This window comes from Leptodactylus fuscus, chromosome 9, assembly GCF_031893055.1.
Source record: "Leptodactylus fuscus isolate aLepFus1 chromosome 9, aLepFus1.hap2, whole genome shotgun sequence".
NCBI classification, from domain to species: domain Eukaryota; kingdom Metazoa; phylum Chordata; class Amphibia; order Anura; family Leptodactylidae; genus Leptodactylus; species Leptodactylus fuscus.
This window is the reverse complement of record NC_134273.1, coordinates 70,508,213-70,528,715: the sequence shown is the minus strand read 5'-3', so window position 1 is coordinate 70,528,715 and position 20,503 is coordinate 70,508,213. Positions and strand designations below refer to the sequence as shown.

Sequence of the window (20,503 nt, the reverse complement as noted above, 5' to 3'; positions counted from 1 at the left end):
ATAGGCCACTAATATTTCAAAGATGGGGGAAACAGCGGCATCATACAAATCATCCAACTTCAGTGGGATCATAGCTGCAGGAAGAGCACCCCACTACTATTCAGGGCATGGACTGGACGTACCCCTGAAGAGCTGATTCATTCAGAGACCAACTATTGGACCCCATGATCAATTATTTATGGCTAGTCCAAATAAAAAGAATATCACAAGAAACCCCTTTAACTTGTGACTATGAACAGAGTCCCAGCGGTAGGACCCAACTCTTATCAGGCATTTATGGCGGAGGTGGGAATACTCCTTGCTACATCTGTAGCCACTGTACATGGAAACAGCCAACAAACTACTGTTGTCTGATCCGTTTTTATTGTTATTGTGGGTCCTTAGGTTACCAGTGGTGTACTAAGAACTCCTTAAGACTTTACAGTCCGGCTCATTTATACATCATCGGTCTTTAGTACGTTGTCCATGAAGCTCTGTCAGCAGCTCATTACCTGCTTTTTGATGGTTTCCATTCATACAGCTTAGACTATGATAAGAACAGTTACAAATAAACAAGGTATGAAACAAATAATGAGAACATATTACAAAGATATTGTATTTCACACTTCATAACTATATTGTCAATGTGAATCAGCGTTTGAGCGTCACTTAAAGGGAATTCTAAGGTTTTTGCTAACTTTCCCAAGAGGAAGGGCACATTCCCTTATCAGAGTTGTACTTGTCCTTCCCGGCCATTACCTTGTGTGAACTGTGCTGTAAGTTGTACTTTGTGGTTCAGGTTTTGTAGAAAGATTAGTATTTTTGTGTTACTTTATGGTTTAGACTATATTATTTTTACCGGTTTGAGCCACAGATGGTTTTTATGATCTTTTATGTATTGGTGTTTTTATTTTTGAATTAACTCAGAGATTAAATTTTATGGGTTTTTAAGATATGGAAATGTGTTTAGGATTTGTTCACATCTGCTCCATCATGGGAGAAGAACAATGAAAATGTGGTATATGGTGGATTGGTCACAAGACCGACACCAACAACACTTAACCGTCACTATAATGGGGTCAGTCGGATTTCGATCATGTTGCTGGCCATCTTAACAGTCATGTCTTACCATGTTGATTGGTTGTTGCAATCTGTTATCAAATATGGATGTCACATCCATGAAAGGAAAGGTAAAAAGGGCCAAGGAAATTGTTTTCTATATACACATAGCAGTAATGGAGTTTAAGCGTCATATACTTAAAGGGGTCATCTGCCTTCTAATATTAATAGGTCATCAGTATTAGATCTGCAAGGGTCCAATGTCCAGGACCCTGGCTGACCGCGTATGTGAACGGCTCATTGCCATAATACTGTATGTACAACAGCTTTAGGTACTGCAGTCCTGTCTCATAGACTTCATTGGGACGGTTCTGCGGTAATTTATTCCATTGCTGCACAACTCTGGACATGTAAACATGCATGGGAGCCACGCGGTTCTTGAAAAAGCTGATCTGCGGGTGCTCCGGCTGCTGGATTACTGTACAGCTAATACTGATGGCCTATCCTTTGGAAATATTAAAACCTAACTAACCCCTATAATGACTTTATATATATATATTGGCACCATCTATAGAGTACAGCTGCACTTTCTCCATCTCTTTGTATTGGAGTTACGTAGATATTAGTTACGTGGACTCTCTATTTTAACATGTTATTTCTTTTGTCTACAGGACCGATGCCTCCATGCCAGCAGACTTAGTGGGACCGCCATTGCATCAACCTCACTAATCTGAAGCTGGAACCAGAAGATCACCATCTTTAATGGTAAGTGGTATGGGGCCATTTACTGTCAGTCTATCCATCTTACTGGATATCTTGATCAAGCCAGCCATCCCATTCATCAGCATTCTACATCTGTTAAGACGGGAGGCATATTTTGCTATACTGCAGTGATACGTGACGCCGGGCGCCTTGTACAGGAAACTTCACATAACCAGGCATCTCCCTTTTTTTGCTTCTCAAACTCAAATGATTCCATGTGGGGAAGTGGCTGATGAAGTGCTCCTTCACACACAGAATTACCTTTTATTCACAAAGCACTTCATAACATTTCCCCAAATCCAGGCAGAATGAGGACGCTCTATCACAGATCAATGAGCATTACCTAGATTCATTGCTTGTAATATCCGTTTATTATTATGGCCAGACACCTGAAGAGGAGTTAGCCCTGAGCAGATACATCACTTTTTGCAATAAAGCAACAGCTAGCCCCGCTTCTATGATTTGCAGCTTTTTTTTTTTACCATTAAGAGGCCGAATATATCGAATTATCTCTCGGGCTACCGTGGCTGATGTCTGACATTATGCAAAATTCAATCAGTGTTGTACCATTGAAGGGGATTTCAACAGGGAGATAAATCCGGATGGACCACGTATCTATCAGTTGGCCAGAATTTTGCAAATTTTTTTTTGATGCAATGCGGCACTTTCACCTAACTAGTGCGGGCGTAGGAGTGTTACCAATGTGCTTGAGTTTAATTGATTCATTTGCCTAATGCAAGTGTCTGAGCTGCATCCAAATGGGAAAATATGAAGCTGGAAATATGGCAGCAAAAATATTGTTGTATAACAGCGTACCTGGTAATGCTTCATCTACATTAAGTATCGGTGCTGGCTATGGACAGGGACCAAACCCCATTATATGGATAATCGACTACAGAATATAAGGGACTAAGCTTTTCCATTCTACCAAAACAGTCCAATGATTAACATTGGTCACCAGGTCCCGACTACCCAATGGCATTAATACAATGAATCTTGATCCCGACAACCATGACTTTGATGTTGCATCACTTAAGGGACCAGATACAATGTTATATGACTTGTAAATTGTCTTATCTCATGACTTCTTCCCTCTTCTCCCTTTTCACCCCTTCCTTCCACTCTATACCCCTCCTCTTCTGAGAGGCTGGTCAACAATATTTGGGCTATTACCAAACAATGCAAGTATGTGACCCCCTAAATCTTTGCAGTCGTGCATTCTCTTCTGTTACCAGAACTTCCACCATGATACTTCCTGGGAAGAATATGTAAATCTGTCTTCCATGATGTAATTAGGAATACAGTGCCTCAGTTATACAGCCCAATAGAGGGCGCTTCCTTTAACATCATGCCGACCTTCCCAGAGGCCTTTGCTGCAATGATGTGGGATTTTACCATGTACAGTCTCTCAGCTGAGGACAGCTGTTTCGATCTAATTGGATCTCTTCAGCCCGGCGCAGAGAAGTCGGGCATGATGTTAAAGGGAGTGCCCTCTATTGGGCTGTATAACTGAGGCACTGTCTTCCTAATTACATCATGGAAGACAGATTTGCATATTCTTCACATGTTCCTTTGCACAGTGGAGCACAAAATGGCTTAATAAGACTCCACACACCTAAATGGTGGTCTCTCCCTAAGGCGTGACGATATCCCCTTAACCATGATACTTCCTATAAGTGATGTAAGGCTTGGGACTCTGTTGTCGAGACCGCCGAAAATCAGCAGAGAAAAAAAGTTGTACAAGGAGGATTTTTTTTGTCCATTACCTTCAGTTTTTAAACGGCAGACCCCATTATAGTCAATGGTCTCTGCGTAACCGCTGTTGTTGCCGTTTGGGTTCGTCGTCATAGCTTTTTCTTCTTGTTGAATCCTAATGTCATAAAACGGATTACATTGTACCCAATTATTAAACATCACCCAGTGCAAGAGGTGACCGGGCAAGACATTATGGGATTTGGAGCACACGTTTTACACCTGATTGTCTAAGTATTTTATTTTTTTAAAAAAATTTTTATAATGTAGATTGTGAGCCCCATATAAAGATCACAATGTACATTTTTTTCCCTATCAGTATGTCTTTGTAGAATGGGAGGAAATCCACACAAACACGGGGAGAACATACAAACTCCTTGCAGATGTTGTTCCTGGCGGGATTCGAACCCAGGACTCCAGCGCTGCAAAGCTGCAGTGCTAATCACTGAGCCACCGTGTTGCCCCATTTTCCAAGTATTTTAGACATTTCCTAATAGTTTCTGTTCCTTACAAGTGGGTTTGGATAATCAAAAGTTCCAGGGCTTATAATATGCCATCCATGTGCCAAAGTGTTGGTGTATTTTTTTGCCGGACACTAAGTCAGCTAGAAAGTGATTGGACCTGACAACATAAGAGTACGGCAGGTTTTCTAACAGAATCAGAGACTTGGATAAATCTGGCACGGCTGAGAACTGTCTAGTCCAGGTTTGCACCGTCTATAACTTGGACACTATTAGTCTGCATGTCCCAATGATTCTTAGAATTGTAATGGCAGAGAAAGCTGAACCTTTCACTTCCAAAAGCAAACTGGAGGTAATCCGGGTGTGGTGGACGGAGTGATATCATCTGGCTGTAAAATTACTAAGAGCAATTCCATCATTTCTAGCTGTAATGGTTGCCTGGAGATCATTTCCGTAAAAAGTTACCAGTAACTGTAAGGCCTTGACTTGTATTGTTCCGCCAGGTCTTTACATGTTCTACATATTTGTTATATACATTAATTCTCTCCATATCAACCTTCATTTTCGATCCAGCGGGAGCTCTTGAGGAGCGGAGAATAGTTTATCCGCGGCTTTTACAGCTTTGTTTTTTAGCCTGATCTTCATCACTATTTCCTCTCGGTTGCGTCATCTGCAGTTCATCAAGTAGCTAAGCCGACTCAATTTTCACTGGCCTTTCCCTTGGCGTTGGCTCTTGCTAAGGAAGGTCACTGACGAGATGTCTTCACAGATCCAAATCTTTGACTGCTTTTGCTTCTGTCTATTGAGACGTTCCAGATCCTGAGTCATAACAGATCCACTCTGTTCTTCGTGACCGGCGCTAACTGTTATACATGGATTTTAGAGATTATTCCCTGCAATATTAATGTAATACATTGTGTTACATTGTATACGTGTCCATGGGAAGTAATGGACCTCACTGGTTACAAGGTTGTTGTAGTGCAGCACGTGACACTATTACATCCAAAAAGCAACCCTGATAGAACCTGATGCCGTATTCTAATATTTATAGACATAGACATGAGGAAGAATCCAAAGATAGGAATAGAAAGGAGCACTCAATGTCTCCAAAATTTTTCATTGTAATATTGCCTAGTACTGTATATACAGATGTAGCAGAGTTGACCCAAACTTCTATAATTGGTTAAACGGCTGCAGTGTGATATCGGATCACAGAAGACAAAAAAAACAATGAAAAGTTATTGTCAAATCTTTTTTATTACTTTTATTTTTTGTTATCCTATGTGATAAGATATTATATTGCAGCAGTTTAACCAATTGGGTTAACCGTGTTACATTCCCTTCAGCAGACCTCAAAAAATACCACACCCCAGACCCTCTTTGTGAAACATTTAGACCCCAGCCTAGCCCTTTATACAGACCTAAGGCCAGAGCCTTCCTGTTTACAGATGCCCAACCAGAACCATCTATATACAGACCCTCTTGTTTACAGACCCCAGATAACACCCTAAACTGTCCCATCTAGGGCTCACAATTTACATTTTTCCCTATCAGTATGTCTTTGGAGTGTGGGAGGAAATCCACGCAAACACAGGGAGAACATACAAACTCCTTGCCGATGTTGTCCTTGGTAGGATTCAAACCCAGGACTCCAGCACTGCAAGGCTACAGTGCTAACCACTGAGCCACCGTGTTGCCCCAGACAGTTTAATTCTAGTAGACATCAGTATGTTTGTGGCGTTCAGGTTTGGGGGTGAGGGGCAGGAAGAGGGCAATGTATGTAGATTACCTCGCAAATCTCTCCTTTTTCCAGGCATGTCCTGGACATTACAGGAGATTTGACATAGACACCCAAGTATGCACAGATCTGGATCCATACAATTTAACTTTTACAAAGCTGATGAAGTGGTGTTTTAGTGCCCCCCTAATTTAGACTGTTCAATATATTGCCTTGTCCTGGGCCCCAGGGAGCCCGGTGGGCCATGAAGGCCACTTATTGGGTATGATTGGTTTATGGAAATTGTTGAGTAAAAGCTGGTTACAGATCTGACAATAAAGCTATATACTTCACCATTCCCATTACGTTATTGTATCCTTGTCATTATTATTAATACTGGTTACATTGAAGTTTTGGGTGTAACCTGGCCAGGGCATAATGGATCCCTCCGGGTACAATAACTCATCCAGTCACACTTGGAAGCACATAGTAGTAATACAGTCATGTTAAGGATTCATCTGACAGCAGATAATATACTGCAATGTGATTGTATGCTGTGCTACCATATCATTTTATCTATATAGAGAACTGCAGCCCATCTTTGATGACACCCTGTAGAAGATATGAGTTTCTATAGCTTGACCAAGACAATCTCACTGGACATCTCAAGTGTCTCCTAGCCGGAAAGCCATTTTCTTTTCACTCTTCACTACCAAGTATTCCATTGCTTTCCCTCTGGGCTTGGAAACAGGAACAATTTAGAAACCTATAAACTCATTTCTAGACGTTTAGAGAATGTTCTAGTATTTCAGTATCAATTGTACGTGGTTAGATGGATGACCATTGTAACCCAGACGTGCTTTGTATCAACAGGCTCGCTTGTCATATATGCGGATTAAATACCTCTTCTTCTCATGGCTGGCGGTGTTCATCGGCAGCTGGGTGATATATGTGCGATACAACTCATATACGGAGCTCTGCAGGGGACATGAGTGTAAAGCTACCATTGTAAGTGCATTAGTATGACCCATAAAGCTTCTGTATCGGGACTTTATAATATAATTCCGATTGGCCGTGGGAATGTTTTGCATGTGCTCTCTTATCCTTAGGCTGGACATCTAAGCAGTCTACAGTATATCAATGGACTTCAAATTGGCTGTATTGTGACAAAGGGCAAATTGGTGCCTCCATTATTGAAATATGCAACCAAGGTGTTGCCATTACACCAAAGAGATAACACCATTGTTGCCTTATTGCCAGTCCAGTGTTATCCTTAAAACCATTTATTTAATTAATATCACAAAAGTGCAATCTATATCCCATCAATAATCAGTGTGACCTTTGCCCTTTGCCTTCCATTAGTTCTTCTCGGTACTTGCAGACAGTTTTTGACAGAACTCGGCAGGGAGGTTGTTCCCGCCATCTTGGAGAACTAAGCCCAGATCTTCTGTGCATGTAGGCTTGCTCCAATCCTTCTGTCTCTTCATGTCATCCCAGACAGACTGGATGATGTTGAGATCAGGGCTCTTCGGGGGCCGGATCATCACTTCTAGAACTCCTCCTCCAAAGTGAGGTCATACCAAATATTAATGGGATTTAGAGATTTCTTGTTTTTTATATTGCCTATTAACTATTACTTTGCAGCAATTTTCCACATTTGCCTAAAACTTTTATGCAGGACTCTATATGTCAGAATCATTGCTGGACATACACCATTGTAAACTGAACTGACTAGCTGAGAGTTGGGGTTCAGGCCACATAGCCAGACTGCGATATATCATTTTTAGGGGGGGGGGTTTGTGTGTCTTTGGGATTTAGCATACATTGTGATCTCTGCATACTTTCCTACTGCCAGTCCTCTTCTCCTATTTGAGCCGAAGAACTCATTATTATAGAGACGGCAGAAGTTTCATTTCCATTTGGCAGTAGGATGTTTTGCAAATGAAATACATAGTTTGTAGACGTGCACGTGTCAGATGTGGGTAAGACAGTACTAAACAAATTAGGATTTATGTAAGCCTGTCATACTTCACTGCGGAGTATAAGGAGGAGAGACAATCCGTCTTTGCTCTTGTAGTCCATAATAAATAACACATGGGGCTCGTTGTTTGGTGCCGCTGACGCTTTATATCCGCGATTTGGTGGCGGACCGCATTATTGTTATTAGGATCAGGCTCTTAAAGTGAAAGGAAATGCAAATAAACATTCTGGTTGTAAAACTGTCAGCCATAGAAGCCAGCGACTCAATAGGACATGGAGGATAGTGGCGCCCAGTAGGGTGTAACGTCCTATAGAAGACGTCTGAATGCCCCAATTTCATCTGTCTAATGCGTATGGGACTTTACCCAATCTATGATATTGGGCAGAGCAGGATTAGGCATATTATGGCATATTACATAGATGTGTCATATATCTTTTAGAGGGGTGTACTCCTTTAGGCTGCCGTACACATTGTTTTTGGACGGCTGTCGATAATGGGATCGTAAGAATGACCACCTTGTTCAGCCCTCAACTAGACAATATCCAGCACGGCCAATCTGCTCTTGCAGACTAAAGTCTACCTTGTTTCGGCCATGGCGTTGACATAACCAGTTCTCAGCTGAAACTAGCCGTTTCGACAGACCAAAATCTAATGTGTATGGACAGGTTAAAAGAAGTACATAGCGGATTGCTGCCGTTATATGGAAAAGCATGAATAAGAAGCCCAATATAAGTTCTTTCTAAGCATGTGTTGTCTGGATGCCGGAGACTAAAACTACAAGGTTGTAATCTGTGACAAATTCCTGCCCGATTCTGTCCCTAAGGCTTTAACACGAGCTCGGTGCTTTCCTCTAACAGCCTTTAATTAGCCCAATTACTCTTAAGGCTTATAATTAGGAACATGTTTAGAAGAGTCATAGAGATGTGAGGCAATACAGTCGCCGACTATATGAGAAAACATGTTAACAATCTGCTGCCGAAACTCCTCTGGGCCATTGCAATAGCTGCAGGGAAGACCTATAGGATATCGGCATACATGTATTAATCTGGCATACTTTGACTATGGGATAGAAAATAATAACTGCGACCATATCTGCACCGTATATGAGATTCCAGGGTATACTAAAGTTGCAGTGATGATGAAACCGACTTCTGTTTTATTTCAGTAAAGATTGTCCAGTTGCAATAGAATTGTAGTAACTAATATATAGCAGTGTTGCAACATTTGTATCACACGTCATTAACTTACACAAAGTGAGATACTTTGTTCTGATCCTGAGTCACAGCATGTCATACAGACCCAAGCTACATTTAGTATTCTAGTGGCTTCAAAGCTAAAATTTCCCAGCATGCCTTGCAGGTTTATTATCCGCACAGACTGTGCTCAGGTGATTTGCATTCTAGGATCCTTCATATTCATTTAATATGCAAGCGTCAGCACTGGAGAAACTCAGCTTAACTGTTATAAATGTGGAACCGTCTATGCAGACCTGGGCAGAAGCATGGGTTCCTAGACCCTGAAGCAAAATTGTATATAGAAGCCCAAACTATGTCATTTATAATACTGGAGCCCCCTTATGTGGCAGAGGAATCAGTGGATAACTGCTTGCACCAGGTCTCAGGTGTAACTGCAAACTCTCTACCTAATGGACTAAACTCCTAAAGCCCCAAAAATGGCACAAGAATAATTCTTACAATGATGTCACAGAATATTGATAATACACAATAACTATAGGGATTATACACATAGAAGTCATAGAAAAGTGATAATAAGTACAATGATGTTATATTACAAGGGTAATGAACAAAATTAAGTAAAAGTGCAAGAATAATAGTGAATACGGTCACGTTACAGCGCAGAAAGAATGCACATAGTCATGTTACGATGCCAAAAGAATGCACCCGTCATGGTCACGTTACAGTCCAGAGAGAATGCACACGGTCACGTCACAGTGCAGAGAGAATGCACACGGTCACGTCACAGTGCAGAGAGAATGCACACGGTCACGTCACAGTGCAGAGAGAATGCACACGGTCACGTCACAGTGCAGAGAGAATGCACACGGTCACGTCACAGTGCAGAGAGAATGCACACGTTCACGTCACAGTGCAGAGAGAATGCACACGTTCACGTCACAGTGCAGAGAGAATGCACACGGTCACGTTACAGTGCAGAGAGAATGCACACGGTCACAGTGCAGAGAGAATGCACACGGTCACGTCACAGTGCAGAGAGAATGCACACGGTCACGTCACAGTGCAGAGAGAATGCACACGGTCACGTCACAGTGCAGAGAGAATGCACACGGTCACGTCACAGTGCAGAGAGAATGCACACGGTCACGTCACAGTGCAGAGAGAATGCACACGGTCACGTTACAGTGTAGAGAGAATGCACACAGTCACGTTACAGTGCAGAAGGAATGCACACAGTCATGTTACAGTGCAGGGACAATGCACATAGTCACATTACAGTGCAGGGAGAATGCACACGTTCACGTTACAGTGCAGAAAGAATGCACATAGTCATGTCACAGTGCAGAGAGAATGTACACGGTCACGTTACAGTGCAGAAAGAATGCACATAGTCATGTCACAGTGCAGAGAGAATGCACACGGTCACGTTACAGTACAGGAACTATGCACATGGTCACGTTACAGCGTTCACAGTTATATCACAGAACAGGGATGCTCATCTTACTGAGATCACGCTTAATGGGACCACAGTGATGTCACAACACTGATAAAACACAGCATCATAATGCAAGGAATATATGCACACAGGGAGGTGACAGTACAGAGGTATTTATTGGAGTAATGTCTTAGTACAGGGGTAATAAAGAGCGATGTCCCAGTCATTGTTATTCCCCCCATGTGGCCATACGGGCGACTGTGACCACTACAAGTTCCTCTTTTAGGTCATGTCACTGTTTTCAATAACAATAACCCCAAAGGCAAATCTATTGATCTGGTATTATAAGAGAGTCTGACCATCCTGGTGTCATTGGAAGTCATTAGGATCAGTGTGATGGAAGTGACGTGCGGAGATAATACTGTACTAATTACTCTCATCCGGAACTTTCCTTCCAGTGTGACAAATACCGCAAGGGGATTATTGACGGATCAGCCTGTGAAGGGCTCTGCTCTAAGGAAACCATTTATTTTGGAAAATGTCTGTCGATGAAGCCAAACAACCAGGTAATCTTCTGCTTTGTGGTAATCGGAGATCGTATGTAGATTTTAGATTGCCATAATGAACATTTGTCAAAAAACCATCTGCTGTAGAGTCTCCCAAGGTGCTTAAAATCTGGAACATCTGGATTTTCCATCCCTCGGGTTTAGTCATAAGACGGTTGTTCCTCCCAATGATTTGCTAGCCTTCTCTGGAGAGTACGGCTTGTCCTGCTGTGTATATATAGATTATTGAAGTGTACTGTCCATATACCGCCATTATATCACACTGAAATATGTCATGTGTAAGACTTCTATACTATAACATACCATACAATGCTATGCTATAAAGAGTATCTTTCACTATGTATCCAGTTTTTATATGATACATGAACGGGGTTGGCACTATCAGGATTGGGCGATGGTTTACTTGCATCCATAGAGTGGTCTGTCAACATTTCTATGTTTTCTTATGATTCCTGATATAATGTTGCAGTAATATGTAAAAGAGAGAAGGCGTCTAAATACTGTGATGTGCTTTTCAGATGTACCTGGGAATCTGGGGGAACCTGGAAGGAGTAATAAAGTGTCAAATGGAAGATACACTGCATCTTGATTTTGGAACAGAGTTAGAGCCAAGGAAGGAAATTGTCCTTTTTGACAAGCCAACAAGAGGTACCACTGTCCAAAAGTTCAAAGAAATGGTACACAATCTTTTTAAAGTAAGTGCCCGATCGTGTGCTTGTGTTGTATCAGATCGCACCCTACAAGTCACCACTAGTCCCATGTCTGATTTGGGTAGATCTCATGGTTTTTTTAACACCTCCATAATACATCTTAAACCGATGATCCAGCCACTTTACCAATATTTTATATTATAAAGGATCAATTTTGATTTGTATTGTTTGTTTTTTTACAAATTTCAAGGAAGACCTTCAAGTTGACAGTAAATTTCCTTAATTCGGAAGCTGCACATTTGGTACATTTCAGCCTTTAGGTTTCTCAGAATTGTAATATTCTAAAATGCAGAAGGCAAGTAACTCCTTCTGCTCCTTGAAGTGATACTTGAACAATTGCTAAAAATGCTTCAAGTACCTGTTATATCAGAGTGATGTGTTAGCAGTGTCATGGTCCACAGACTACCAGCAGCTGCCAGGATTGGAGGACTATAGCCACTATAGCCTGTTAACTCCTTCAGTGCCACTATCAAACTTGCTTTAAAGCACTGTACAAAGAGGTTCCTTGCCTGTAAAGGGGATCAATCTCTGTTACAACCAGGGATACGTGCTAACAAGTGTCTAAGCAGTTCTAAATAACGGTACAATATATTAGAATATGTTTTGTGTACATAAATAGTGCATACATGTATGATAAAAGCCCAGCTAGAACCCAGCATATCCGCCCGACCCTGCAGATAGATGCGCTAAGTTCTCACCTGTATTCAGTTTTCCATTTGGGGGTCCACTTGGGGACCCCCCGAACATTATGTGGAGAGGGGAACAGAATCCTGACGTAGTGCAAGCGCTGGTATGAACCAGTCAGATGAATCAAATGATGTATCCCCCTTGTAAATTGCTGCCTCTTTGGTGAGAAATTGTTGTTTTTGTCCATATGTAAATGAGCTTTGGGCAATGAGAGCATTGTCTCTTACCTCTGGAGCAATGGCAATAATCTCACTGCTCCAAGGAGCTCACTTGCATATTCACAAAAACAGCAATATCTCGGCAAAAGAGACACCAATTCACAAAGGGAAAACTCTATTGGGATAGGATCACTGGAATCAATCTATCTGCAGGGTTGGGTTGATATGATGGGTCCTGGTCACAGATTCTCTGCAGCTGACCCATTGGGCCTCCCACATTGAGCCATTACAATTTACCAACACGTGCACCAGGTCACTGACCTTTTGTGCATACCTGTATTATAAATATGCGGTATTATATACCGCTAAAGAGCCAACATTGTGCTGAATACAGCACACTGTAGACCTTTCCAGTATATGCCCCAGTACTGGAGATATCGGTGCCGTTAATTTCAGCACTGATATCTCCCCCACTGTCAGAAGGGTGGGCCTTACCGCTCAGCACCATGGCTGGACTGTAAGGAACATCCCCCCCGACAGTACAAGGTTATGGAAGAGTACAGTAAGGAAGGGGGTGTTCCTCACAACCCAGTGATGATACTGAGCTGTAACGCCCGCTCTTCTGACAGTGGGGAGATATTGGCATCCAGCATTTGGTCACATACCTTGAAAGCCAACAGGGTATACTCCAGTCTAGGACCACCCACTTATCAGTAGAGAGTCCAATTGGCATACGGAGAACCGAAACTAGCAGAAATTATTACTCTGGAATGGTGGAGGCCAGAGAAAAAATTCCAACCACATTGGAATAAGTGGAGCAGCGCCTACTAAAGGATGCAAAGACTGGGAATCAATGGCGGTGGGAAAAGGTCCTCGTAAAGTATTTTGATCCTAAACTCTAGACGCATAAATAGCAGCTATGGAGACACTAAGCTTCTCCACCTCCTCCTTACTTCGTGCTGCTCCATAGCTGCTTCGCGCAGCAGAATATTATACCTGCTTATCACATTCCTCTGCCAGCAACACAGAGCGAGAGCCCGAGGATGCTAATTTCCTAGTAGAAAGGGCATTGGCAACAATTCCCTTACATTGCAGTGCTCAGCTGACCAATCCACTCACTAAGCAGGATTGGTTTGGAGCATGTTAGCCGTGGTTTTGGGGGGTGATCACAACTAGTCCCCCACTACTTAAACCTATTGGATGTGTTTCACCTGTCATATTTATAGCACTTTTATCTCATGAGAGATGCACAATATACATTTCTAAAAGCTAGGACAATAAAAAAAAAAACTCCTACCAGAATTTCTAGGAACAATTTTTTCCATATTTCATGATGTTTTTGGTCACAGTCTTCTGTAGCGTATCTGTTGTCCGTCCTGATAACAAAGCTATTTTGTTTAGCGGCATAAGCAGCGCCCGGTATTGATGGCTCCTGTTAGAACTGTTTAGTAATCATCCTGACACAGATCAATACCATCAATAATCTGATTTTCAGCAAGGTCGTGCTTTTAGCATTTAGTGATATTTGCAGCTATTCTCCCGTGTCCCCAATCCTGTACAGAGAGATAATGTGGATAGAGGCGAAATAGAGAGAAGCAAAGATTTAACGGAGTCCTCTGGAACCAATTATGTGATGGATATATGTCTGCTTTATAAAAGACTACATTATGTCCGACAGAACAAAGACTATAAAAGTAGAATTAGGCATTTTCTTAGACTGACAAAGATCAGAAGTAAAAGCAAAGTACTCAGTGATAGAGTCTGCAAGATAGATATATAGATAATAAAGTCTATCTATGTATCCATCTATGTCTATCTATATGTCACCAAACACTCCCCAACACATAAGCAAAAAGTAAATAAAAGCGAGTTACGCTTTAAATAGAGTAGGGAATCCTGGCATCTCAGGTACCACTATGCTGATGTCACAGTACAGTGAGTATTAATAAAGCTGGTGCAGGGACCCCTTTCCGTTAAGCTGTGACTGGCCCCCTACCACCAGTACTGCCCTGATACAGCCCATTACAGTGTGTATTTCACCAATATAGTGCAGAGCTCCAGGTACCGCGCTGCCCCAGGAGTTTGCAAGCAGCTAAATGTGATTGTTTCTATCCCACTCCAAGTGCTTTATTCACATCAGTACAGGTCAGTATTAGATGTACAATACAAAACCGGTGGAGGGTCTGAAGCATAGATCATATCAGGAGAACTGAATCTATATAGTCTTGAGTACTTAATGGAAAAGGGGGGCATGATGGAAACCTTTAAGTATGTTAAGGGTATAGAGGTCAGGAGGGAAATGTTTTACTAGGAAACTAAACACAAGAAAAAGGGGAGCAATCAGGAATTAGGTGGGGGTAAGATCAGAAGTAGAGATGAATGAACAGTAAAATGTTCGAGGTTCGATATTCGTTTCGAGTAGCCCCTCAATATTCGACTACTCAAATCGAATATCGAACCCTATTATAGTCTATGGGGGGAAAATGCTCATTTCAGGGGTAGGCAATGTTCAATCAAATTATACTTACCAAGTCCACGAGTGAGGGCCGGGCTGGATCCTCCGAGAAGTCTTCTCCTTGCAGCGTCCCTGCGGCATCTTCCGGCTCTGAATTCACTCTGCCAGGCATTGGGCCTGGGCAGAGCCGACTGTGCATGTCCGCACTACGAGCAGACATGCGCAGTCGGCTCTGTCCAGGCCCGATGCCTGGCAGAGTGAATGAAGAGCCGGAAGACGCCGCGGGGAAGCTGCACGGAGAAGACTTCTAAAGGTAGGAGAAGAACCAGCATTGATTGGCTGACTGTATAGCATTCGGCCAATCAATGCTGGTTCTGCATTTTACATTCGAATAGCGAGTGGTACTCGATCGAGTACGAGTATTTCGAATACCGTAGTATTCGATTGAATACCTACTCGATCGAGTACTACTCGCTCATCTCTAATAATGACCACTCTACTCCTCCTTATGTTTACACTTTGTACTATTGATTTATGTGAAGTCTGCTGAAAGGATAGGTTCATCTTATATTGGGAAAAGTCCTGATGATAATAAATGAGCTAGAATACTTGAGGAGCATGACCCGATGATAAAGCCGGCCACACATGCTGGAGCCGCTCATGGACTACTATAGGTGATGAGACATCATCGTGTTCTCTGATCTCCCCTGTACTGTCTGCTCAGTAGGAGTCAATCCTTCCTATTTCAATGTGGACATTTGAGAGTTTGCAAAGTTTGAAGTAAAATGAGTTTTCCACACAGAATTTCATTTCAGGCACATAATGGTAAAATAATGTATTTTTCAATATACTCCTCTTGCCGTTCTCATCCTACTGCCCCCCTGCTGTTCGGTGTGCCCCTACCATTGTTCATGGAAGAAATTTTACATTATAAGCAGCCTACAGCCTAACAAAGAGATAACCATCCCTTCCTTACCCATGTAGGAAATATCTTGCTTATTTTCATCTCCAGATTGTACTTGTCTGTGTTCATCAGGCGCGGGATCCTGTAGATCAATTCTCAATTCCTTTCAATAACTCATGATTTGCTGGAAACAACAGTTGAGCAATTGTAGCCCTGGAGTCCTCAAATCTCCCATAGCAGCAGCCGAATGGGGGAACCATTTGCCACATCGCAGCATGAAATCCAATGCAGACCACCCCCCTATATCACACCTGGGCAATGGGGAAGGCAATGGAAAGAGAGGGACATAATACCTTTCAATAGTCACATTTCAATAAATCACCCATAGATCCTTATAAACCAGGGGTTTAGTGTCCCAAATTGCTCTATTTTTTGGCCATCCATGCCCACATTAAAAAAAAAACAACTTTATACTTCCCTAATAATGAGTATCATGGGACTCATCTGGTGTCTGTGCAGTTCTTCAGTTAAGCTGGGGGTGGACATCCTAGCTTCACTGCGCATGTACCCAAAGTCTGGCGCATGCGCAGTGAAGCCAAGGTGTATTCATAAGTCTCCAGTGTGCCAGGAGTACAGATCAGATCAGGATGCCTATACATCTTTTTATATTTTAAGTGCCAGCATGGGTGGCTTTATGACAGGGGTATTTACGACATTAAACCCCCTGTCCATAAGGACCTGTGGGGGTTTAAAGTCCCAATTACCCTATCAGGTTTCCCAGGTGCGGGCACATTGGCCTCATAGATTTTATAATCATTTACGCCAGAAATATGGTGTAAGTGATACAGGAAATACAAGCCGACTATAAAATGGCGTCCATTTCCCTCCAGACTCTTGGCCGGGCAGAGGGGTGCGCCTCCAACACCAGTCTTCATAAATCTGCTCCAAAACAAAACAAGCTGCCCCCCCTCCCCATTGATGAAGGCAGGCATTCATACAAACAATCGCATTAACAATTGGACAACGGGGCTATCTAAAATCGAATGTGTAAGGCTAGCTTTGCAGTAGACATTGTTCTCAGTTGCGCCCATTGTTCTCAGTTGCGCCCATTGTTCTCAGTTGCGCCCATTGATCTCAGTTGCGCCCATTGATCTCAGCTCTACACATGTATCTTAATAAATTCATTAAAGGGGCTCTATCAGCAAAATCATGCTGATAGAGCCCCACATATGCGTGCATAGCCTTTAAAAAGGATATTCAGGCACCGTAAATGTTAAATTAAACTACCCCCCCCGTTTTAAAATAATAACTTAAAAAAGAATGTTCTCTACTTACGGAACGTGCACGCTGGGCGGGCATTCAGGGTGTGTCTTCATCTTCTTCCCCGCCTCTTCTTCCTCTGACGTCTTCGGGTCCCGTCCTCCTCCGGCGCTTGCTCGCGGACACTGATAAAAAAATATAGCCCGGGCGCATGCGCAGTAGCCGTAGTAGAAGCCGCGGGCCGGAGGAGGACGGGACCCGAAGTCGTCAAAGGAAGAAGAGGCGGGGAAGAAGAAGACGACGCACCCTGAATGCCCGCCCAGGGTGCACGTTCTGTAAGTAGAGAACATTCTTTTTTAAGTTATTATTTTAAAACGGGGGGGTAGTTTAATTTAACATTTACGGTGCCTGAATAGCCTTTTTAAAGGCTATGCACGCATATGTGGGGCTCTATCAGCATGATTTTGCTGATAGAGCCCCTTTAAATAATATAATAAATATTAATAAATCTTTTTGTGTCTAAAATATCACAAGTCTACGGTACAACCTTTATCCGCTAAACCCACAATATTCCAGCCTACCAGAGTCTTGTATTATTTTTCCAGCTAGTCAGTATAAGTATAATTTCGGTCTTACATTTTGTCCTTTTCGGAGCAAATAATATAATTTCGTTCTTTTCTTGTTGAATGTCAAACAATTTACGTTTCCCAGAGGAAATTTTAGACCGACAACGAGATAGAAGCCGAAGTGAAGTTACTCTAGGACGGTAGAATGTAACACAAAACGCGTTAGTATTGTAGAATAGAGGAACTAGAAGGAGAGATCGTAAGAAGGATCACATCCGAAACAAACATGGTAAGAAGTTGTCCGAGATTTGGATAGAAAATCAGTGATGGCTCCTAAGGCAAAACCGAAGTATTACGGGGGCAGATTTATTTAGATGCAGGTTACAATGACTTTCACAGTCGGTATATTTATATAAAAATGATAGAATTTTTAGTTATTTTATTGGCTTTCTGGTAGATATCACAGGTAAAGCTTTAAAGTGCTCCCAGGCGGTCTCGGCGACCGGCTCCCGTTGTTTACACGGAATAAGGCAAATCCTGTGAGCTTGGGCTTTTTTCATGTTCCTATTGAACTAGTGATAAGAGCGCGCTGGGGTTTACAGAATGTACCGCATCTGAAAACATGATAATTTCCCCTGTGCTCTGAAGGACTCGATTAGAACCGCAGTTATCCACCTCCACAAAGACTATGTTTTCATGCTTTAATATATCCTATGAGAATTCCTATTTTCTTACTATATAAAGATATATATTTGGCATCAGATGCTGCTGGCGCGGGCTTGTACCCTTGAGTATACTTACTGGTATTTCCAGTTTGAAGTGTTTTTCATGTTTTTCATGTTTTCTATCATTTACATTAACCTTTTTTTTTTTCTGTATGTTTCAGACAAAATTAGGCGACCAAGGTAATCTCCGCGAACTAGTCAACCTCATCTTAGCAGCTGCAGATGGTAATAAAGATGGCCACGTGTCCCTCCCCGAGGCCAAATCTGCGTGGGCACTTCTACAACTCAATGAGTTTTTACTGATGGTAATCCTTCAAGACAAGGAGCACACCCCCAAATTATTGGGATTCTGTGGGGATCTATACATAACGGAGCGTGTACCCTACACCTCACTTTATGGAATAAGTCTGCCGTGGATCTTCGAAATATTCGTTCCTCAAGGACTGCGAAAACGGATGGACCAGTGGTTCACCCCATCCTGGCCGAGGAAGGCTAAGATAGTGATAGGTCTTCTCGAGTTTGTAGAAGACATTTTTCACGGACCCTATGGAAATTTTCTTATGTGTGACACAAGTGCCAAAAACTTTGGTTATAATGACAAGTATGACTTGAAAGTGGTGGACATGAGGAACATTGTACCCGAGATGCACTTAAAGGATACCATCAAAGACCGACCATGCGACGTGGACGCCGACTGTGTGTACGGTACTGACTGCAGCACTGTGTGTGACCAAAGCAAAAGGAAATGTACCGCAGACGTAAGCCAACCAAATCTAGCAAAAATATGTCTGTTAGTAAAGGACTACCTATTTCAAGGGAGCCCTTCCGAAATCCGAGAGGAACTAGAGAAGCAAATCTACTCCTGTATTGCCCTGAAAGCTGCTACCAAGAACATGGAGATGCAACATTCATTAATATTGAACAACTTAAAAGCTCTTTTATGGAAAAAGATCTCTCATACGAATGATTCATAATGTCCTGGGAAATAATTTCATTCCAGTTTCCACTCTCATACAATGCCAATGGCTGTGTGTGTTGTAAAGTTACGTTACTTTTATGTAACATTATTCTGTTGGGTTTTTTTTTCAATTCTTAGGATCGCTTCACCTCTCGAAATCTGGTGACAACGCGAAAACTAGTATTTCTCCATGAAGCCATTCACGTGTCAATTTGGAAAGAGTTTTCCCGTCAACTTACCATTGACATGAATCGTCGCCCCATCGAATCTTGCTCCGAAGTGACTGGTAGCACATGATATGCACTTCTATTGCCTCAGATGTCGTCAAAAAACTCGCCATTCTTCCGATCATGTTTTATTTGCTACATTCAGGATGTTACGATGCTGTGAAATTTTGCCTCCTCCTTCTTCTGACAGTGTAACTCAAGGCGTTTTTATAGAACATGAACTATATTATTATTCTTCTATTTTTTGGGGTAACAACGCCGGCCAAAAGACCACTCCTGTCCTAGTAGTGTGGTACAATACAAGCTGCTGATTTACAATACGGAATTAAAATGGAGATAAAGTTTACTGATAAGATAGCATGGATGAATTTGCACACTATTGTTCAGAGCGTAACGAAACAATAACATGTCATTAAAATGTGGATCATCAACCGAGTACCTAATACATTCACATCGTGCTTCTTTCTGTTTTCTATGACGGTTATTTTTCTATATTAAATATATATATTTATATGCAGGTTATGTGAGCTGGTAAGATCCTGTCTGTTTTAGGTGTGAAGCTAAGTAAGATTTTGGGCATGACGTTTTATAAGGGACCCACACAGTATTGTAAGCAGCCGTTTTTTCGTGGCCGGTGGGCATGCGCCGTCAGCTTGCACTAGGCCCGAGGCCTAGAAGTTAGAAGCCACCACCAGAAGAAGACACGGTGAAGACCTCGTTCCAGAAGAGGATGGAGGCAGCGCTGGAGATTTCTCTCACAGCACTGGGGACGCCCCCAGTGCTGTTTGAGCGCTGTGGACCGCCCCCAGTGCTGCGAGAGAACTCCTTTACATACCGACAAAAGTCTGAGGTTTCCGCTCTGTGTCCGCACGAATCGTGCAGAGAGAAAAGTACTGCAAGCAGCACTTTTCTCTCCCCATGTTTCATGTGGAAACCACACAGATT

The 20,503-nt window shown here is 42.3% G+C and overlaps 1 protein-coding gene across 3 annotated transcripts in view; it reads left to right on the top strand.

The window, feature by feature from the left end:
- Positions 1-20,032, top strand: part of DIPK1A (divergent protein kinase domain 1A) — an 81,129-nt gene extending 61,097 nt beyond the window's left edge. For all 3 annotated transcript variants that reach the window (XM_075287866.1, XM_075287868.1, XM_075287869.1), the window contains exons 2-6: positions 1,710-1,803; positions 6,604-6,738; positions 10,801-10,908; positions 11,427-11,603; positions 18,535-20,032. In XM_075287866.1, coding sequence (XP_075143967.1) covers positions 1,801-1,803; positions 6,604-6,738; positions 10,801-10,908; positions 11,427-11,603; positions 18,535-19,347 — 1,236 coding nt within the window. In that variant the 5' untranslated portion in view covers positions 1,710-1,800 and the 3' untranslated portion in view covers positions 19,348-20,032. The remainder of the gene's footprint in view (positions 1-1,709; positions 1,804-6,603; positions 6,739-10,800; positions 10,909-11,426; positions 11,604-18,534) is intronic.
- Positions 20,033-20,503: the final 471 nt, after the last annotated feature.